The 20974-nt window shown below is 41.8% G+C and overlaps 1 protein-coding gene across 2 annotated transcripts in view; it reads left to right on the top strand.

The window, feature by feature from the left end:
• Positions 1-11361: 11361 nt before the first annotated feature.
• TRIM44 (tripartite motif containing 44) overlaps positions 11362-20974 on the top strand; it is an 81423-nt gene continuing 71810 nt past the window's right edge. The window contains exon 1 of one of the 2 annotated variants that reach the window (XM_080643158.1): positions 11362-12324. In XM_080643158.1, the coding sequence (XP_080499284.1) occupies positions 11656-12324 (669 nt within the window). In that variant the 5' untranslated portion in view covers positions 11362-11655. The remainder of the gene's footprint in view (positions 12325-20974) is intronic. The other variant, XM_080643157.1, reaches the window with a different exon arrangement.

Below are 20974 nucleotides of genomic sequence, written 5' to 3'. Positions count from 1 at the left end.
AAATTTCATTCCCCTTTCTAACTGAATCACATCTTTAATAAAGCTATTGTATTTGACCACAGGCTTAGGAAACAGGAATATAACATAATAAGAGAAGATCATTAAAGTTCTATAGAGCGAGCTTTCATGTCCCTCATTTCCAGTGTCCCCGAGCCTCAGATAAGGGATAAACATCTTTTAAATCAAAATCTAAATAACAGCAAACCTCACTTTTCATTTCAAGTATTTTTCCACTAAGGTATGTGGTGTTTTCTAATTTCCTGTGTAGATCAGATGGACTGTAAAAGCGTTTTGTTTAGGGTGTTTTTTATTTTAAGTTTTCGGGCACTTTGCTGACTGCAATTCCAGCACATGTCTTTGGTAAGGTTGTTAGAGAAGTGAGCCAAGAATGATTAAAATTCTGGAGACTGATTTACAAGGGAACAAGAACAAATGAGTACTGGAAGGTAAACGCACTTATTGGAGGGATAACTGGGTAAGTAGCTCAGAAAGACTGAGAAAAAGCAGACATTAAATTATATGATGCGAAGAGTATGAGAGGAGACATTTCTAGAAAGGAAAACAGAGGCGTTCTCCCCCCCTGCTTTTGCTTCTCTGAGAAACAGCAGTTAAGCGCACAAGCACTGAAGTCGGAGCCAGAGACTCAAATCTTATCTCTGCCAGTTGCCAGCTGGGTGGCCTTGGACAAGGCACTAAATTTCTATTAGCCTCAGTTGGCAATATTAAAAACCTGGGTATTCATAAGATGATCACAAGATATCAAGAGGGATGGTGTATTTAATGCACTTAGCACAGAATCCAGCACATTAAAAGTCGCATATTTCTCTGTTAATGTTTGTGGGGCTGCTTCTTACTAGTACTTTATTTTGAACAATGAAAAATGTCCAAAGGAATTGTTCAAAGGGAACTTACTAGAACATTTTAAAACAGTCTGGGTTTAGGGATAAGAAACCTAAACTGTGGGTCAGCCCGGGAGTGAATGGGCAAACTGGGAGTTGAAAGTTCATCAACATCATCATTCAAAAAAAATTTTTTGAACTCTAGTTTATGGACTCCAAGACGAATTTTTCCACATTTTGATATCTCTCAAATTGGGAAGTCTTACAACCCCTAGCAGTTTTTCTTTCTTAGTGCTTTATGGAATGAGGGTGCGTATTCCAATTGGTGGCATCAAAGATTTGCTGAAATATGGTCTTAAGCATTAAGCTTCCTGGTGCTCTGTTCTAAATAAATAAGTCCAGGCAGTTCTGGTCCTCAGATAATTTATCATGTGAGTGGACTGTACAAAGAACATTGGACCAGCTCAGTCAGCACTGCACAGAAACAGGGAGGGGGGCAGCTGGGTTGTAACCAGGTCCCTGGAGGGAAGTTGAAAATTTAGTTACCAGAAAGAGGCAAAGTGTACACTGGGTAGCAAAGGGTGGGGGCGGATTCTGTTGGGGCTAAACTGAGAGCAGAGAAGGTTTCAAGGCCTAGAGCACAACAAGTGTTCAATGGGGAATTTATTGAGCCCATAACCCAAAGTGAGAAGAAGTGAGATTGGCTCTGAAATTTAAATTTAAATATGGACTGTCAGAGCCAGCATGTACCACAGGGATTGTGGTGATTGATTTGAAAACTAGTCACAACAATTTTCCCCATCCTTGGTGCTTTTTCGTCATGTGACTTTGAAAGTCTTCAGGAGGTGGAGCCTTGAATCTCGGCTGCCCTCCTTGCTTTCACAAATATTCTCCAATGGAAGTAACACTGTGCCATCTGGCCTAGGCCTTAGGAAACTTTGACGCTTTCATTTCTGCTCTCTCAGAAGCTGGCTGCCATGTAAAGCAGTCTCAATTGTCACACTGGAGAAGTCATATGGAGAGAGAAAGGTTCTAGAGGATGACAATTCACACAGAGGCTGACAAAGACAGCTGTCACATAGAGGCTGACAAAGACAGCTGCCAAACATGTGAGTGACACCATTCTGGATGGTCCAAGCCCCAGCTGAAAGCAGCTGCATGAGTGACCCCAGCCAACCCCATACAAAACAGAAGAACCGCCCAGCTGAGCCCAGACAATTCATAAGATCTTGAAAAATAATGAATCATTTTAAGCCACTACGTTTTGGCGTAGTGCATGGCAATAGTATTAAATAATTAAAATGGGAATAATCTCCAACTCACTCGTTTCACAGAGGAGACTGAAAAACCATAGAAGTTAAGTGAATTGCTCTAAGCCACTAGCCTCAAAGTGGCCGAGGCATGCAGGAACTCGGATTTCCACATTCTCAGTACACTGCTCTGATCATTAAACCTGGCAGAACTATTTTCTTTTTTTTTTTAAATATATTTTATTGATTTTTTACAGAGAGGAAGGGAGAGGGACAGAGAGTTAGAAACTTCGATGAGAGAGAAACATTGATCAGCTCCCTCCTGCACACTCCCTACCGGGTATGTGCCCGCAACCAAGGTACATGCCCTTGACTGGAATCGAACCCGGGACCCTTGAGTCCGCAGGCCAATGCTCTATCCACTGAGCCAAACCAGTTAGGGCTGGCAGAACTATTTTCATACAGGTAAAATGAGCACATTTCTCAACTTTTGCTGATGTGCATTAATGTAATGGCTTGCACTGAGTGTTTATTAGGTGCTTGGCTCAGTGATAAATGCACTCTCACTTAATCCTCATAGTGAATCTATAAAATAGATGTGATACAACCCCCATTGTACAAATAACATAACTGAGGTTAAAGAGGTTAAGGAACGTGCTCAGAGTCACCCAGCTAAGTAGGTGGTGGAGTCAGGATTCAAATCCAGATCAGTCAGATTCTGAACTGCTTGCTGTTTGAACCGTCATGATCCACAGTTCCCACTGACTACAAGGGTCTTTCCCCCAAATCAAGTTTTTCTCTCTTGCATGATTCTATTCAGCCCAACTCTGCATCTTCTGTTTTAAATGTGCCTCACAGTCATTATGGAATTCAGGATAAAGCCAGAGAAGACATGTTTGGATTCATCTAAGAGTTTTTCCTTATTAGGTATTTGCTCAAAATCACTACAACTCTTTCTAAGGAGGGAAATAAACATATTTTGAGTTTCTATTCCACAGAAAAGCTATAATCAAGGCACTTCCCACCCTATCCCCATGCACTGTACACTCCATCAGGATCATGGGCTCTTCTCACCCTTAAATTAACTTGTGAAATGAAGGATGAGAATTATAGCAGTTGTGGTTTAGCCAAGTTTATATAAGTCTTGCTGAGCAAGGAGAGAGAAAATAAGGAAGGGAGGAGGAATGGATAAACAGGAAGGAAATTTAACAAATGAAGGGTAAAGTGTTAATCTATTATTTTTGGACTGGGAATCTGAGGCTGCCTCCCTGGTCACTTTATCAGGATGACTACATTTCCGTTCACCCAGGACAGTTCTGGCCCACACCTAGTGTCCTGGCATAATTGTAATAGTGCTCTGCTTCACTCTCAAAGGGTCCCAGTTTGGATGATAAATTGTATGATGATCCCCTCCATCATGGTTCACTCTCAGCCTACCACTTCAGGTTTCATGGAGACGAAATGGGTACTAGATTCTACAAAGGGTTCTGGGGACACCAGGGTCAACAGACACAGCCCTTGACCTCAATGAGGCCACTGCACAGTACAGGAGACACAAAACAGCTTTCTGATGTATGAAGCACAGTAACAGAGGCAGTGCTGAGAGCACTTGTAGGCAGCAGCTGGGGAAAGAGATGAGGCAATGCATTACACACAGAGGGGACAGCAAGTGCAAAGGCTTTAGGTGTTATCATCACAATTAGCTAGTTATTAGCACTAATAATAGGAAGCGAGCAAAGGGGAGGCCCAGCGTTATAAGCATGGTCATCTGGGCAGCTTCACCAGGAAGCTATAGCTTCATGCTCCCCAGGAATCCACTGATCCATTCCCTGCAGATCCTTGGAAGAAGGGATCGAACAAAGGGGGAGATGGATACATACATGTGCAGTGAAGTTGAGGTGAGGTGGGGAAGGTGCTTGTACGTCAGTCTAGCCTGGAAAAAAGATCATTGGCCAGTAGGGTGAAGCCACTGAAAGTGCATGAAATCTTGAAAGGATAAAATCCCCAGAGGAAGAGTTCTCTTCTCTCTCTCCCTCTCCCTTTCTCTCTCTCTCTCAAATCAATAAAAACATATCCTCATCCAGCCAGTGTTGCTCAGTGGTTGAGACTCAACTTATGAACCAGGAGGTCATGGTTCCATTTCCAGTCAGGGCACATGCCCAGATTGTGGGCTCAATCTCCAGTAGGGGGTGAGCAGGAGGCAGTCGATCAATGATTCTCTCTCATCATTGATGTTTCTATCTCTCTATCCCTCTCCCTTCCTCTCTCTGAAATCAATTTTAAAAAACCAGAAAAACATTAAAAAACAAAACACAAGACAACAAAAAACACATATCCTCTGGTGAGGATAAAAGGAAAAAGAGAAAAAAAAAAGAAAAAAGCCACACCTCACTCTTGTCCCAAATCCTTCTGGAAGAGTGTTCCACTCCTTGTGAGGCACTGTGCTTCCCCAAATCCATGGATTGTTTCCCTTGAATAAAGGACATCAAACTCATGAATTTAATCGTTTTAGCTTTGACACTTGATATCATGTAACTAGAATATAAAAAACTATTCATCTTTAAAAGTAACCCCCAAAAGGCAAATAAAACCACGATAAGTTATCAAACTACATAAATTTACTATTAGATTGACCAAAAAAAAATGGAATTTCAGATAATACCAAATATCAAGGAATGAATATCCAAGATTTTTACAATCACAACATTGGATATAAAAAAAAGAGGGAGAGAAAGAAACAGAAAGCATTTTGAGTGTTATATTTATATAGATTTTAACAAAAATAAAACAATTGAATACTTTTTAAAGATACATATATATTGAAGAACATTTATCAATCACCTTAGAGAGAATTTCTGTGGGAAGAAGTTGCAAGAATAGGAGTGGGGTTTGGCGATAAAGGAAAAAAAACAACAAAGCTAAGTCAAAATGAAACAAGAAAACTGGCTTGCATGAACTAAAGTGAGGCTATGATCTGAGGAGTATGATTAACTAGCCTATCTGCACCCCAGTTCCAAAATGAATGGAGGGAACAAACGTCAGGGAAATTTTCCTCCATAACCCCTCATTTACAAGGGCAGTGCCCTCAGCACTGAAGCACAAAGTCTTTCATTAGTTCCTGTCCATAGGCGACTGCTTTTTCCAACTGGAGTAACGGTAGGCAAATTTAGGGATTTTTCCCACTCCCCCAAATTACTGAGTTTACAAATGATTAAGTCTCCTCCTCATTCCCCAGGGCCCACTCCGATGAAAGCCAAGACCACCCCTAAGAAAGCCTTTACAAGGAGAGAAGTTTGAAAAACACCATTTTGCCAAAAAGAATTAGCATCACCCAGGGATTAGGGAGCTGGCTGTAAAACCGGAGAGGAAGCCAGAGATTAACTCAAATTGACTGGATGTTCTTTTCAATTACTCTCCTGGCATTTCCTTTCCAGGCTGTTAAAATGGAGGCATGCACAGGCACAGACTCTGTAAAAAGTATCCGAAGAACAGGGAACAGGTATCAACCGACTTCTTGGGGTGAACGAAACGGTGGTTATGAAGATGAGGTATTTTTATTATTTGTTGTGGTCATGGAACTATTTAACACCATTCTGCAAGTAACATACAAAATGAATGTACTGCCTGTTCAGTGTGGCTCAGTGGATGAGAATCGACCTATGAATCAGGAGGTCATGGTTTGATTCCAACCGAGGGCACATGCCCAGGTTGCAGGCTCAATCCCGAGTGTGGGGCATGCAGGAGGCAGCCAATCAATGATTCTCTCTCATCATTGATATTTCGATCTCTCTCCCCCTCCCTCTTCCTCTCTGAAATCAATAAAGATATATTTTTAAAAAATAAATGTACTGAAATTAAAATATCTTGATCAGAGCTTATCTGGAGTTTAACTTTACATATACTTATATTTTCAGGGTTGAGGGTATTTAGAGCATCGAACCATTCATGTGTAAGAACTGGATGAAACGAAAATGTTCAGAAGGGTGTTCGGCCAAGGAATCTTTTGGGTATCCATTTCCAATAAGCTTCTGAGGAACGAAAAGAGTCAGGCTCAGCCATAAAGGCTTCATTCTTTATATTTTGGCAGAGTTGGGATTGGCTCAGGGGATATCATATTTCACTGCACTGGCTTTAATAGGATAAGATGTTAGCTAATATGATAACAGCTTTAGGTGATTTCGGGAGCTTGGGGCAGGAGGAATGAAATCAGTCACTGAAGTGACAGTCTAATTACATAAGAATGGGACCAGCACAGTGGGTACAAATACCTCCCCTAAAGCAGTGGATTTAGTAATTCCACCATGTTCTGTTCTCAACTTTTAGAGGTTTTTTCTGAAATTAAATGTACTACGTTATGAATCTTACTAAATCCAGTTTGTCTCTTTGGAACAGGTTAAGGAGACAGAAATTGATTTCACAGCTGGAAGGAAAAGACAGGTATGGTTATTAGGAAGCAGTTAGGCAAGTTAGGGGTATCACCAATAATACCACAGGTGAATATGATTAAAGATGGAGTTAGATAGACATGAGTTTAAATCCCAATTCAGCCACCTCTGGCTGGCTGACATCTAATACTTTTTTTTCACCTCTCTGGAAGTAGGTTTCCTCATGTGTAGAGAGTTTAAATGTCTAATAACTCAAGAGCTATCACCCACATAATTAGATGACACCAGGGATACACCCTTTATTTCTCAAAGTACCAAATGCACTCACAAAACAGTCTCAAATGCAAACTGCCCTGTCCTTCACATCTACTGCCGGCTGACCATCTTAGAGATGCTTAACAGCTGTTGCTCACCACAATGAGGAGAGAATGCCAATGTCAAGTGTGGGAGTCTGCCTCCAAAAGGATTCAAAGTTTTGAAGGTAATTTATTATTCATTCATAGACAACTAATACATATTTTACCAGAAAGAGTAAGTGCTTCCATAACAAAACCCCAAAATGGTAGAGTGGCTTTGGAACGGGGCAGTTGGAGAAGCTGGAAGGACTTGCAGTTTTAGTGAAAGCCTGAAGAATCTTGAAGAAACTGTTAGAAGAATGCTGGTGGCTCTTGAGGAGACCGTAGATTAAGGCTGAAGAGGAAATTAGAAAAATGTTATTGGAAACTGGAGGGATGGGTCCTTGTTTTGTAGTGGCAGGAAGTTTAGCAACACTGCCACCTATATACAGTAGAAAATGTGCCCAATTAATTGGATGTTCTAGCTAAGTACATTGCCATGTAGAGTGTAGAAATTCCTGATTATTGCAAAATGTGAGAAGAAATAAGGACTTTTTAAGTAAAGGACCCAGAACTTGCTAGATTTGAATATTACCATCCTCTCTAGATGGCAAATAATGCTAAAATGAAGAAATGGCTTCCAGTCAAAAATAAACTCCAGGACACTACAAGGAAAATATCAAGTGACAAAGCTGAGAGTGTGGCTGTAAAAACCCTTTGTTCATACCTCCAAAAGATCTATAGTAGTGATTCAGAGAATTATTCAGACGAATTATAAGGCTTCAAAGAAGTTTATTAGTGTTGTGTTTCAGCAGTTCCAGTAGGGGGATGCTCCGGAGTAGAAAAGGGCTTATCTCGAAGGGATCTGTGGGTATGATTTTTGTCCAATGAAGTGGTGCCCCAATTAGATTCATAGGAGACTCACAACATTTTTAAAGAAATTATATTGGCAGAAACATTGCCTGCATGGACTATAATGAAACAGAGACAGTATAAAACCAAAAGGGTCCATGAAAGAACCTAAATTCTACTGGCAGAAAGCAGACTGACAAGTTACATAGCTGCAAACATGGGCTGCTTTTCTTAGAAAAGAAAGGATGCCTCAGAGAGTGGACTCAAGATCTTAAAGGGTGAAGTCAAAAGCCATGGAGAATCATTCCTGGGCAGAAGTAGAATTGGGCCCTAATTTGAGGAGCTTCTAACATGTGTTCAACTGAATTTCAGGATTATTGTGCACCGGTGAACTCCTCTGTGTCTTTTCTCCTTTTAAACAGGAGTATCTGTACCAGTTATCCTAAGCCTGTCCCATCATTGTATGTTGGGAGTGAGGAGGAAAACAAATATTCAGATGGAGAGGAACTATATTCAAGGAGCTGCATTTAAGACTATATCTAGGAGTCTCATCCACACCTGGACCTGATTTAGATAAGATTCTGGACTTTAAGCTTATTGTTTGAGACTTTGGAGGAAGTAGATGTATTTTACATTTGAGGGAGATGTGAATCATTGAGGCAAAAGGGCAAAATATGGTAGTCAACCTCAAAGATGGCCCCAAAGATGCCCTGGTCAGTGTGGCTCAGTTGGTTGGGCATTGTTCCATGCACCAAAAGGTCACTAGTTTGATTCCTGTTCAGGACACATGCCTGGGTTACAGGCTCGATCCCTGGTGGGTTAGGGGAGTTTGTTCAGGAGGAAACCAGTTAACGTTTCTCTCTCGCTCGCTCTCCTTTCCCCTCTCTCTCTAAAAATCAATTTAAAAAATCTTAAAGAAAAATGATGGCCCCAAAGATCCTCACCTCTTGGTAACCATACCCTTGTGTAGTCCCTTCCGTAATGGAATAGAGTTGATCTCTGTAACTAATAGACTATGTTGGAAGTGATGATGTGTAACTTCTGAGCTTAGGTAATAAAAGACGTTGCATCTTCTACCTTGCACTCTCTTGGATCAGTTCCTTTGGGAGAATTCAACTGCCATGTCTAAAGCAGCCCAATAGAAAGTGGTGAGTCTTCCTGCCAACAGCCATGCAAGTGAGCTACCTTAGAAGCAAATCCTACAGGTCACACCTTCAATGCCTATAGCTCCAGTCAACATCTTCACTGAAATCTTTTGAGAGACCCTGAGTTAGACCACCCAGCTAAGCCACTCCTATATTCCTGGCTCATAGAAAGTGTGACATAATAAATATTTATTGTCTTAAGCTGCTATGTTTTGAGGTGATTTTCTATGCAATACAGATTAATATAACAAGGTTTCTATCTCTGAATGCTCCCAAAGATTCCAATTCCTGGGGAATCAGACTGTCCTGATTTCTGTGCAGAGGATTACAGAAGGTCTGTCTCATTGAGTCTGCCATACCGCATTACCATAACTTTTTTTTAAAACATTTTTTAAAAATTTATTTCAGAGAGGAAGGGAGAGGGAAAAAGAGATAGAAACATCAATGATGATGAGAGAGAATCATTGATAGGTTGCCTCCTGCATGTCCCCCACTGGGGATCAAGCCCGCAACATAGGCATGTGCCCTTGACCAGAATCGAACCTGAGACCCTTCAGTCCGCAGGCTGACACTCTATCCATTGAGCCAAACCAGCTAGGGCCATAACTTTTTAATAGTTCCATCAAACTCTGCCACTGAGACCCTCTTATCAGAGGGCTCAAGAAAGGATTGTGAAGTGTCAGATACTGAACTGTCAGGTAAAATTAAGAACAAATAATAACAACAAAAAGACACCCCTCTGTTCCCACCAAGATCTTGGACACACACAAAATATGTTCTTTTAAGACACTGAAAAATTATTTTCAGTGAAAAAATATTTTCTAAATGTGATAACATTATGCTTGTAAAAGCTATTTCCTTCTAAGCCTGGAGAGTTGGAAATTAGTAGACCTAGAGAACAATGATTCTTGCTTGGTTAGAAAGCAAGAAACACTATTCTCTAAGTATACTAATGTTGATGTTTGAGTTGACATTTGTTGATTTTTTTTTTCAGAATGGTGCATCAATTCCTGTTTTAAATGCAGCCACAGAAATAATTTCCAGAGAAATGAACTGGAAAAATATGGAAATGTGTATTCATTGGAAAAAAAAATAAACCTTCTGACTTTCCTTCCAACATTCTATAGAATTGTTCTGAAGTTAAAAAAAAACACACACAAATATTTCTAAAAAATAAATCTCTGACAAAAGCTGCATAGAGAGTAAGCATACATTATATGTGGAGACATTAAAATTATTTTAAATGAGTTTTTACCCCACCCCATTCCCTTGCATTTTTGTGATGTTCATCTGGAAATTGGAGCTCGAAATTTGCAAGGGTGTCAATGGAAAACAGACATCATTCCATCCCCCTCCATTCTTCTCAACCACACCTTGGCCTCTCCTGGGACTAGATCAAAATGTCCTTTTTCTCTCCCAAATATGAAACAAAAGCTCTTCAATGACTGGAGAGGCTTAGATATGGTGGAGAGATGGGGGGTTGATTACACTACAGGCAGCCAGCCAAAAATGCTCAATGTGTTAAAAAATATGTTTAAAATCCTTTCAAAGGGTCATAATGTCCATTAAATATAATTTGTGCCAATAATAATAGTTTAAATGTAGTGAATACTTCTACATGGCAGGCACCTTTACATTTCATCCACAAAACAGCCCCATGAAATAGGTATTACCATTATTTCCACTTTACATACATACTTTGTTAAAAGCAGAAAACAGAAAGATCAATTAAATCTCCATGGTCACAAAACCAACAAGTTGTAGTATCAGGATCTGGGGGCCCTTGGGCAGTGGATCTTTCAAAACCAGCTCGTCATGAGCCACAAAAAGAGCTAGCCCGATTCTTGGCACTTTAGTATCGGTTAATAAATAACAGTCCCCTTCCTCTCTTTGGAACCCAATCTGCCCACTGGAACTCTCATTTGGTAAATGCTGTCTCTCCACCTACTTCATTGGACAGCTCAGCCAAACCCAAGGCCGGCTCTCAGAAAGATGCACAAAGGTTGCCGCCCTCTAGGTTCTGAGCCCCTAGGAAGCAGGAATGCAAATAGACTTTGCAAACAGACAAAGTATAGCTTTGCTTTGGATGGACAATGTCTGTTTGCTCAGGCTGACTCTGAGATTCCCCAGGCCTAGGAGAACAAACAGGACCCTTCCCAGGGTCCTCTGGAAATGCCAGGCAGTCAGGTTCTGGTAAGGAATGCTCTGTCCTGACACCTTCCCTTGCACGCAGCAGCGGGGACTGGGGTGGTCAGGGACACATGGGGAAGGTGAGAGACTGAAATAGACACGCACACCTGCCTAGTTGACACCTCCAGAGAGATACCCGGGGAGGCGGGGCCCAAGCTGGGATGTGAGGGAGGCCTCCTCCATCCTCCCCCTCCTTCCGGGGATGCGGAGCCCCCACGGGAACCGCAGGAAAGGGCCATTGCCACTTTAAATGACTCAGGAAGTGAAAGGAGGCCGCCTGACGGGGACACGGAAAGTGGAACCGGGGTGGCGCGGCTCCGCGATCTCGGATCTCGCTGGGGCAGCAAGAGGCCAAGTAGGCGGCGCGGGGACCATCAGGGGCGCGGGGCCGCCGCACCGGAAGTGCCCGGGCCCCGAGGAAGCGCAGGGGGCGCCCGGCGGCGGGGCGGGCGAGCAGGCCCTCTGCTCCTCGGCCGGTGGGGGCTGCCCGGAGCTGGCGGCAGCGGCGCCCCAGCCCCTCTCCCGGATCCCACGCGGCCCAGGCGGGCAGCGCCTCCCTGGGACCGGATCGGCTGGGAGGAGGACGTGAGGAGCCCGCGGAGCCAAGCGGCCATCTCCGGGCGGGGGGGCCCCAGGCCTGGCCCTGTCACCGCACCCGCATGGCCTCCGGAGTGGGCGCGGCCTTCGAGGAGCTGCCGCACGACGGCACGTGTGACCAGTGCGAGCCCGACGAGGCGCCGGGGGCCGAGGAAGTGTGCCGGGAATGCGGCTTCTGCTACTGCCGCCGCCACGCTGAGGGCCACCGGCTCAAGTTCCCCGGGCACCACCTGGCCCAGTACGTGCACGGCGCCGCCCAGGCCTGGGCCCCCCGAGTCCAGGGGGAAGGGGAGGGGAAGGCCGGCGCGCAGGCCAAGGTGGAGGAGGAGGGCGGCGTAGAGAGCGAGGCGGGGGAGGAGAGCGAGTCCCAGGAAGACAGTGAGTCCGAAGAAGAGAGCGAGACGGAGGAAGAGAGTGAGGAGAGCGATGAAGAGAGTGAAGACGATAGTGAGGAAGACATGGAGGACGAGCAAGAGAGCGAGGCGGAGGAAGACAACCATGAAGATGGAGAATCTGAGGCGGAGGGGGAAACTGAGGCCGAGAGTGAGTTTGACCCAGAAATAGAAATGGAGGCAGAGAGAGTGGCCCAGAGGAAGTGTCCGGACCATGGGCTCGATTTGAGCACCTACTGCCAGGAAGATAAGCAGCTCATCTGTGTCCTGTGTCCGGTCATTGGGGCCCACCAGGGCCACCAACTCTCCACCCTGGACGAAGCCTTCGAAGAGCTAAGAGTAAGTACTGGGTATTCGGAGCAGAGGCCTAGAGGTCAGTTTACCTTGGTTTCAACTCAGGTGGCGTAGCTGTGGCCACATTCACTTTGATCATGTCCCTACAACGTTGTCCCTTCAGCTTGTGGGGAGCAGTTGGGAGCTTCTTCACCCTGTTGGTGGAACTCCTTAGGGAGTCAGATGAAAGTTCTGGACTCCGACCCAAGAAAAATACATGTGCTCACAAAATCTAGTAGACAGTTTCTGGAAAATTGGAAGGCTCTGGTCTCTGGATCTCAGATAAAAAGCATGTGTTGGGAGTTTTGACCCCACTTAAGCCTGTTCCCACAGCATCACCGTTGTTGAGACTGGTGCCTTGACTTAGGGCTCTTGAATTTTGCCAAATGAATCCTAGCAAGTAGTGTCAACACTGCCCAAGGTTGGGGTTTTGATAGTAACTTTGTGTGTGCCCTGAGTTCCTTTTGGGTTCTTCATGTTTGATACTTGTTTGGAAGAGAGGAAGAAAGGGTGGAGGCAAAATTGGGATGGGAATGGGGGTCTTCAGTCCTCCATCTTTTGTAAGAAGGCCTTGCTGACCCCCTAGAATAGTGTTTGGAAAGTAGTGGACATTAATAAATACTTGTTGAATGAATGAATTTTCAAATGACTTTCCTTTTATTTATATTGTGATGTATACAATCAATGAAACTACGGGCATTAACCAGAGAGGAATGTTTGAATGGAGTGATCAGTTTATTAAGTGATCAGTTCATTTGTGAATGTTGTCATCTTATGATGACTTTTGATTCCATAAGTCACATTGCTGGCACTGAGATAACAAATACTTTGACAATGAAAATCCTCGCATTGAAATTTTCCTTTTTTTATTTATTGTAAAATGCACACTCAAAATGGGTAAAAATCCATGCATAGTCTGTCAAGTAATTATAAGGCAAACCCACTCAGATTAAGAAATAGAATATTAGCAGTGTTAAAGCCCTGTGCCCTTTTTCAGTTATAACCATTTCCCTTCACTTAAGTAACCATTATCCCGACTTTTCCAGTGATGATTTCCTTGCTTATTTTTATACTTTTACCACATATGTATGCATTCCTAAACTTACTTGAACTTGGCACAGTTGGTATAATATGTCATTGTGTTTGTAAGATTCATCTAGCAGGTGGCCGTGGTTTGTTCATTTTCATTGTTGTATAGAATTTCATTTTATGAATATGCTACAAGTTACCTATTCTGTCAATAATAAACATTTGAGCCCAGCTGGCATGGCTCAGTGGTTGAGCATCAACCTATGAACCAGGAGGTCACGGTTGGATTCCCAGTCAGGGCACATGCCCAGGTTGTGGGGCTGAATCCTCAGTGTGGGGCATGCGTCTCTCATCATTGATGTTTCTCTCCCTCTCCCTCTCCCTCTCTTTGTCCCTCTCCCTCTCCCTCTCCCTCTCCCTGTCCCTCTCCTTCTCCCTCTCCCTCTCCCTCTCCCTCTCCCTTCCTCTCTGAAATCATTAAAAATGTATTTAAAAATAATAACAATGAACATTTGATTTCCAGAGCTTCTGGCTGTTATAAATATTGGTATAAACAATCTTGTTCATGTCTCCCAGTGCACATCTGCATACATTTAAGTGAAATATAAACTTAAGACTGTGATTGTTGGGTCATAGACTATGAATATCTATATATATAAAAGCCTAAGCGACTGTTCGACTGGTAGCTATGACGCACACTGACCACCAGGGGGCAGATGCTCAATGCATAGGCATGGAAACATGGAACAGACTAATGAATCTCAGAGGGAAGGGGGGAAGGGGGAGGGTGGGAAGAGATTAACCAAAGATCTTATATTCATACTAGAGCCCGTTGCATGGATTTGTGCACCAGTGGGGTCCCTTGGCCTGGCCTGCGCCCTCTCACAATCCGGGACACCTTGGGGGATGTTGAGCTGCTGGTTTCAGCCCAATCCCTGCAGGCCAGGCCGAGGGATCCCACTGGTGCACAAATCCATGCACTGGGCCTCTAGTCTTTAACATTACTAGATGCTGCCAAATAGTGTCCAAAGTGGTTGTACCAATTTGCATTGCCATGAAGAGTGCTTGAGAGATCTTGCTCTGTATCTTCAGGAACAGTTGCTATTACAGAATTTTTAACTTTTGTCAATCTTGTGGATATGTAATATCTTCTTGTGGTTTAAATTTGCATTCCTCTGGTCACTGATGACTGAATATCTTGTATTCTTTTGAAGTGCCCATTCAGGTCCTTTCTATTGGTTTATCGATCTTTTTCTCATTAATTTATAGAAGTTTTACATATTTATTTCTGACTTCTTTGTTGTTTATATATATGGGTTACAAGTGTCTTCTTATATACTCTGTTTTCTCTTTTACTTTTTAAAAATTTGTGCCTTGAATCAAGTTCTTTATTTTAATGTAATGGAATTTTCATCAATAATTTTCTTTATTGTTAGTGCTTTCTGTGCTTTGTTCAACTTAGTATTGATTTTTGTGTAGTGGAGGTAGGGGCTCAATTTCATTCTCCTCTCCCACATATAGATAGCCAGCTGCTCTAGCGGCATTTATTGAAAAGCTTATCCTTTCTACACTGATATGCTATCATCACTTTGTAACATGTGTTAATATATGGTAGAGCAAGTTCTTCCACTTTGTTCTTCTTGGAGAGTGTCTTATCCAGTCTGGCCATTTACATTTCTTAGACTCATACTATGAAGTTATATAAAATAAGCCTGCAGGATGTTTTCTGTATCATATTTAATTTATAAACCAATACATGAAGAATTAATATCATTACATGAAGTTTTCTAAGCTATTTATTTAGGTATTTTTTTTGCCTTACAATAAAGTTTTACAATTTTTTTCTGAAAGATCTTCTACATCATTGCGAAAAATATTTCTGGTTACTTATAATTTTATAGTATTGTAAAAAATATTTTTAATTTTTCTTTTCTAATTGTTTGTAGATAGGAGTATGACTAACTTTTATATATTGATTTTTATATTAAGGTATCTTCTTAAATTCCCTTACATATTATAGTAATTAATCTATAGGTTCATTCTACCTAGATGATAATGTTATTTGCAAAGAGGGACAGTTTTTGTTTCTTTTTAATCCTTATACCTGTTACTGTTTTTTCTTGCCTTATTGGCGCGGATAAGACCTCAAGTATAATGTTTATATAAGTGATAGTGGTTATTCTTTGTTCCTAATTGAGGGATTATTTACAACATTTCACAAATAATGTGATAGTTGTTTGTTTTTTTTGTTTACATATGTATTTCGTCAGATTAAGAAAGCTCCCTTCTAGTTCTAATTTATTAAAGAGTGTTCTTTAATACTGAATGGACTCTAAGTTTTATCAAATACTTTTTCTGTATCTTAGGTATACATGTGATTTTACACTTTAATTACATTAACCAATTTACTATTAAATTTAAAAATCAGTAATATATTTACATGTCTCAAAAGCATATCTTTCACCTTTGCCCCTTTCACCTGGTTTCCCACTTTCATTAAAATTTTTGCTTTATCTTTCAAGTGCTTCTTTTAGCAAATACTGGTATATGCATATATTAGTATATGGTCTTATTTTTCATCCCTTTGTGTCATTATTATTGTACAATTAAAGCAACCTTGTGTTTCTAGGGCAAACCCAACTTGTTCATGATGTCCTTAAATTTTTGAGTTTGGTTTATTAATAAATTGTGTAGGTTTTTAATTTAGATTTATGGGAGAAATTTACTCAAGTTTCTTTTACTGTCCTCATGAGATTTTACTATGAAGATTATGTTGGCTTCATAATATGAGTTAAGTTGTTTGCTTCTCACGTTTTCTTTCTCTTTTAATGCTCTGGAAGTGTTTGTATAAGATTGGAATATTTCTTCCTAGAATGATTGATAGTTGGCTACTTTGCAGTCTATGGGTTTGAGTCCTGTTACATAAAGAATGACCATGGAAGCCTTCTGGACTTGAAAAGACAGAGGGTTTGGGGAAGGGGAGAGAGGTAGGGAAGGAGGACAGGAGAAAGAATTTTGTTTTGTTTTGTTTTGTATAGTATTTTGGGCTATGATTCCATTTAATGGTTATAGTTCTGCCCAAGTTGTCTATTTTCCTTAATTTTAATGTTATTTTCCCGAAAGTTGTTTATTCTATCTAAATTTCCAAATGTATTAGTATAAATATGTGAATCATATCCTATTATCTTTTGTTCATACTGCAGCTGTCTTTATTCCTTTAAGAATAAAGTCAGCGTGTTCATTTAGAATCTGTGATGTTTTTAGTAGGTGAAGACTTTTTAGATCTCTGTTATTGTTTTTGATGGTGTTTTTCTTGTTTCTTTATTTCTTTTTGTTCATTATGTTTGACAGCATAGCATCTCATTGCCTTTAAAATATTATTTGTCGGGATTTCCCAAGTCTTGGCATGAAACTGTATTTGAAGGAGGATTTCGGTTTGCTTCCCCTAAAGCTTGAAAGTGTAACTTATTTAGAACCCCCCTTAAACTAAATTGCTTGAGACCAAATTTTCAGGAAGTGTCTTCCAAAGTTTACAGCCTCTTGAAGAATTTTCTTTCATCCCAACCCAAGCCACCCCCCTCAACCCATTTTGTTCAGCTCTAAGGCAACACTCCCCACAGTCTCCTTTGGAGGGTCAGGTAGTGAAAAGTTTACTTTGGTTTGCCTTTACTCTGGGGCTTTACTCTTTGGCAGGGTGGGAAGATTCCAAATCTATATGGAAAGCGTCTTCTTTAAATGTCTCAAATGTCATAGGCTTTGCTTTCAGTTACCTTCTGCTCACCTGCCTAACTTTCGATTCCTAATCAAATAAATGCTCAGCACAGTTTCTTTCAATCTGTAATGTCCCGAGTTCAAAAGCTGCGTACAGTACTCCGGTTATCTTAACATGGGAACAGTATTACTAACAAAACTATAGAATTCATTAGAATTTCACCAAGTTTTGCTCTGATGACTTCTGTAACCAGGATCCTATGGCCACGAAGAATGGATAGCACAAAACCTTTAGTCTTGATATGTGGAGTAGAGATGAGAGTGGGATGAGAGAAACACAGAATTCTGGTCCTGGTGTGTGTTTTTGTCTTTGGCGTATGTGTATCAGTATGGTTGGGATCAAGTCAACATGGCATTGGGAAAAAATCAACATTGATGCCCTTTTCAGATATCAAAAATGAATCAAGAATTAAAAAATAAAACCAACCAACCAAACATAATTCTCCAAATATACTAAAGGCTCAATCCACAATTTATGGCAAATAACCATATGGACAATGACTCTGATGTACATTTTAATGTGCTAGATTATTCTTGTTGAACATTTAATTAGAATCTGTGATGTTTTCAGTATAAAACTCATTTCAGATGTGTCTAGCTAGTTTTTTGGCAGGTAGCAGAGTAATCTGCTTTTAACTTAAATAGACTATTAGAGAAAAACATTCATTGTAATATGTTGAAACTATAGCATGTAGTTAACTTAGTGTCAAAGACTGATACTTTTAAGTTAATTTTATTTATTTGAATAGTTTTTGAGTACTATGGTGAGATGTATGACCTATTGAGAATAATATTAAGTGGTTCCTGACATCAGAAAGCTTATACATAGTCCTATAGGAAAGATACAAACAGTATGTGATGTGGACTCAGAGAAATTAATTTCTGCTGGAGGCATGGAATCAGGAAAGATTTCTTGGAGGTGATGGTGTTGGAGGTGCTTCTTCAAAGATAGTATTTACTAGTAGATACAGACTATTAGGTAACCTTCTGTGTTCCCATAACAACAGCTGGTATACATTTATTGTAGCACTAAATGCAGTATACTATCAATGTAATTTCCACGTCTCTTTCCTGTGTGGGTGATAAACTCTGCTAGGGTTAGGGCTATATGTTATCCATCTTTGTGTTCCCGGCACCTAGCACAGGGCCTGTTGGATAGTAGATATATATGAAATATTTGGTACATTTATGCTATGAAGTATAATCTCATCTATTTCCAGGGCATCAAAGAGACAGTATTACATTATGATTTAGTATATAAATGTTTACATTAAGTTCAACTGCATCTAAAATAATGAAATAATTTGGAAAAATCCAAAATAACAGCAACTCAAACAAGATAGATGCTTATTTCTGTCTTGTGTAAAAGAAGCCTGGATGGAGACAGTCTAAAGCTGGTATGGAGAAACGATGAGGTTATGAAGAATCTAGGTTCTTTCCAGCTCTGCTATCCTTATGATGTAACTAGAGGCCTGGTGCACAAAATTGTGCATGGGGGGGGGTCTCTCAACCCAGCCTACACCCTCTCCAATCTGGGACCCCTCGGGGGATGTCCAACTGCTGGTTTAGGCCAGATCCCGTGTTTTGCACCTAAACTGGCAGTTGGACATCCCTCTCACAATCCTGGACTGCTGGCTCCTAATCGCTTACCTGCCTGCCTGCCTGGTTGCCCCTAACTGCCCCCCCACCCCGCTGACCTGATTGCCCCTCACTGCCTCTGCATGCTGGCCTGATCACCCCTAACTGCTCCCCCTGCCGGCCTGGTCACCCCTAACTGCCCACCGCAGCCGGCCAGGTTGCCCCCAACTGCATCTGCTCACCTGCCTGCCTGCCTGGTCGCTCCTAACTGCCCCCCCCACTGGCCTGGTCACCCCTTCCTGCCCCCAATTCCTGCTTGGTCACCCCCAACTGCTCCCCCTGCCGGCCTGGTCGCCCCTCACGGCCCCCCCGCCAGCCTGGTCGCACCGTGCAGCCTGCTTGTTCAGTCGTTTGGTTGTCCCTCACTAACCCCCCTGCCGGCCTGGTCGTAAGCAGCCATCTTGTGAGGGTGTGATGGTCAATTTGCATATTGCCTCTTTATTATATAGGATGGACCAAGATGGCTGCTGGGGGACCAGCCAGCACATTGAAGTTTAGGCTAGCAGGCATAGTAAAGTGAAGATGGCCTTATCTAGTTGCAAGAGGAGCTGGGAAACAATCTTTTCTCCAGGCCACAGTGTATCTAGCTAAAAGCTGTGTTCTGTTACTAAGGAATGGGAGAGTGAATATGAATGACCTAAAAGTCTTGTTTTAGTTAGCTACTTTGCAGGCTATGGGTTTGAGTCCTATCCTGAGACTTATTAGCTGTGTCATGTTGGATAATTCACTCTCGGAATCTTGGTTTCCTCACATGTAACATGAGTATCAAAATTGTTTCTCTTCATTGGGTTATATAGTGAGGAACAAACAAGATTACCCATGTGAAGAGCACAATGCCTGTGATATAATAAGCCCTCAGCAGTTGGTGGCTCTTATTCTTGTTACTGTTACAGAGCCATCTGAGGTTCTATTCCGAGTTCAATGATAGACCAGTCAGTCTGGCAGCAGCAGAAGTTTTGGATACTGAGTTTCTTTGGGTGAAAGCTATTCAGCCCCCTCTCCTTCTGCTCCTTCAGCCTTCTCTACTCTGGTGGGCAGATAGGCTGGTGAAAAACTTGTCTTCAGAGAATAGGCTCCTGTATATTTCGGTGTCCTGCTGGTGCCTTATGCACTAGCTAACCAAAACACAGCTGGTAAGCCTAATTTTAGGTTCACAAGTCTTGCTGGTTGTCCTCTTTAAATTCTGTTTTACATTCTGAACTGCTGGAAATTTTTATAGAAGCAGAGGGGAGACAGGGGCAATATTCCCTTTACTTTCTGGTTAGAAAATAGCCTCCATTTTCTTTCAGTAGGCAGTCATGGGGAGAAATATTATAGGCATCCCTACTGTTCTCCACTCTGTACTTTGGGTCTATGTGAACCCTAGTGGGGTGTAACCTGTGTTGAGTGGTAAACTCTGATTTAATGTGTATGAAGAATGAAAATGCTAACCTTCAACTGAGGTTATAAAACTAAGAGTCAGGAAACTCTTGTCTGCGGTTGAATTTTGAAATTCCAGAGATGAGAATCTATATATATAGATTAAAAAAAAAAAAAAAAAGCCTAAGTAACAGTTACGACGGGTTGACTGAACAATTGGTCAACCAGTCGCTATGATGCGCACTGAACACCAGAGGGTAGATGTTCAACACAGGAGCTGCCCCTGGTGGTCAGTGCACTCCCACAGCCAACTTCCCACAGCCGGCCAACCTCCTGCAGTCCTTTCCCCTGGCCGACCGGCTCCGATCTGCCCTGATTGGGACTGTGCGAGATGATCAGCCCCAATTGCCAGCCAGGCCGAGGGACCCCACCTGTGCACGAATTCGTGCACCAGGCCTCTAATAGTAATGATAACAGTTATTGAGTGGTTTTAGGTCAGGTACTTTCCATTTATTTTTTTCAGTTGATCTCAATAAAGTTCCCACAGTCAGCTTTTGTTATTATGATTCTCATTTACAAATGAGGAAATTGATACTTAAAGAGGTTGAGATTTGCAGATGGTCACTTAGCTAATAAGTGGAAGCACTAGGATATGAATCTAGGTCTGATCCCAAAGTACATGTTCTTTCCACCATCCCATTTTGCCTCTATTCTTACTTAGTTATTTCGACTTACATTTAACCTCTCTAAATTGTACACAGACTCTCCTGACATATGAAGGCATTTAATGTATACACACTTTTTGAATATTCTAAAACTAGTATTTCCCTTCTATCTGAAATTTTCTTCCTGGAAATTT

This window comes from Plecotus auritus, assembly GCF_963455305.1.
Source record: "Plecotus auritus genome assembly, chromosome: 9".
Taxonomy (NCBI): domain Eukaryota; kingdom Metazoa; phylum Chordata; class Mammalia; order Chiroptera; family Vespertilionidae; genus Plecotus; species Plecotus auritus.
The sequence above is the reverse complement of the archived record's forward strand: the minus strand, read 5'-3'. Positions and strand labels throughout refer to the sequence as shown.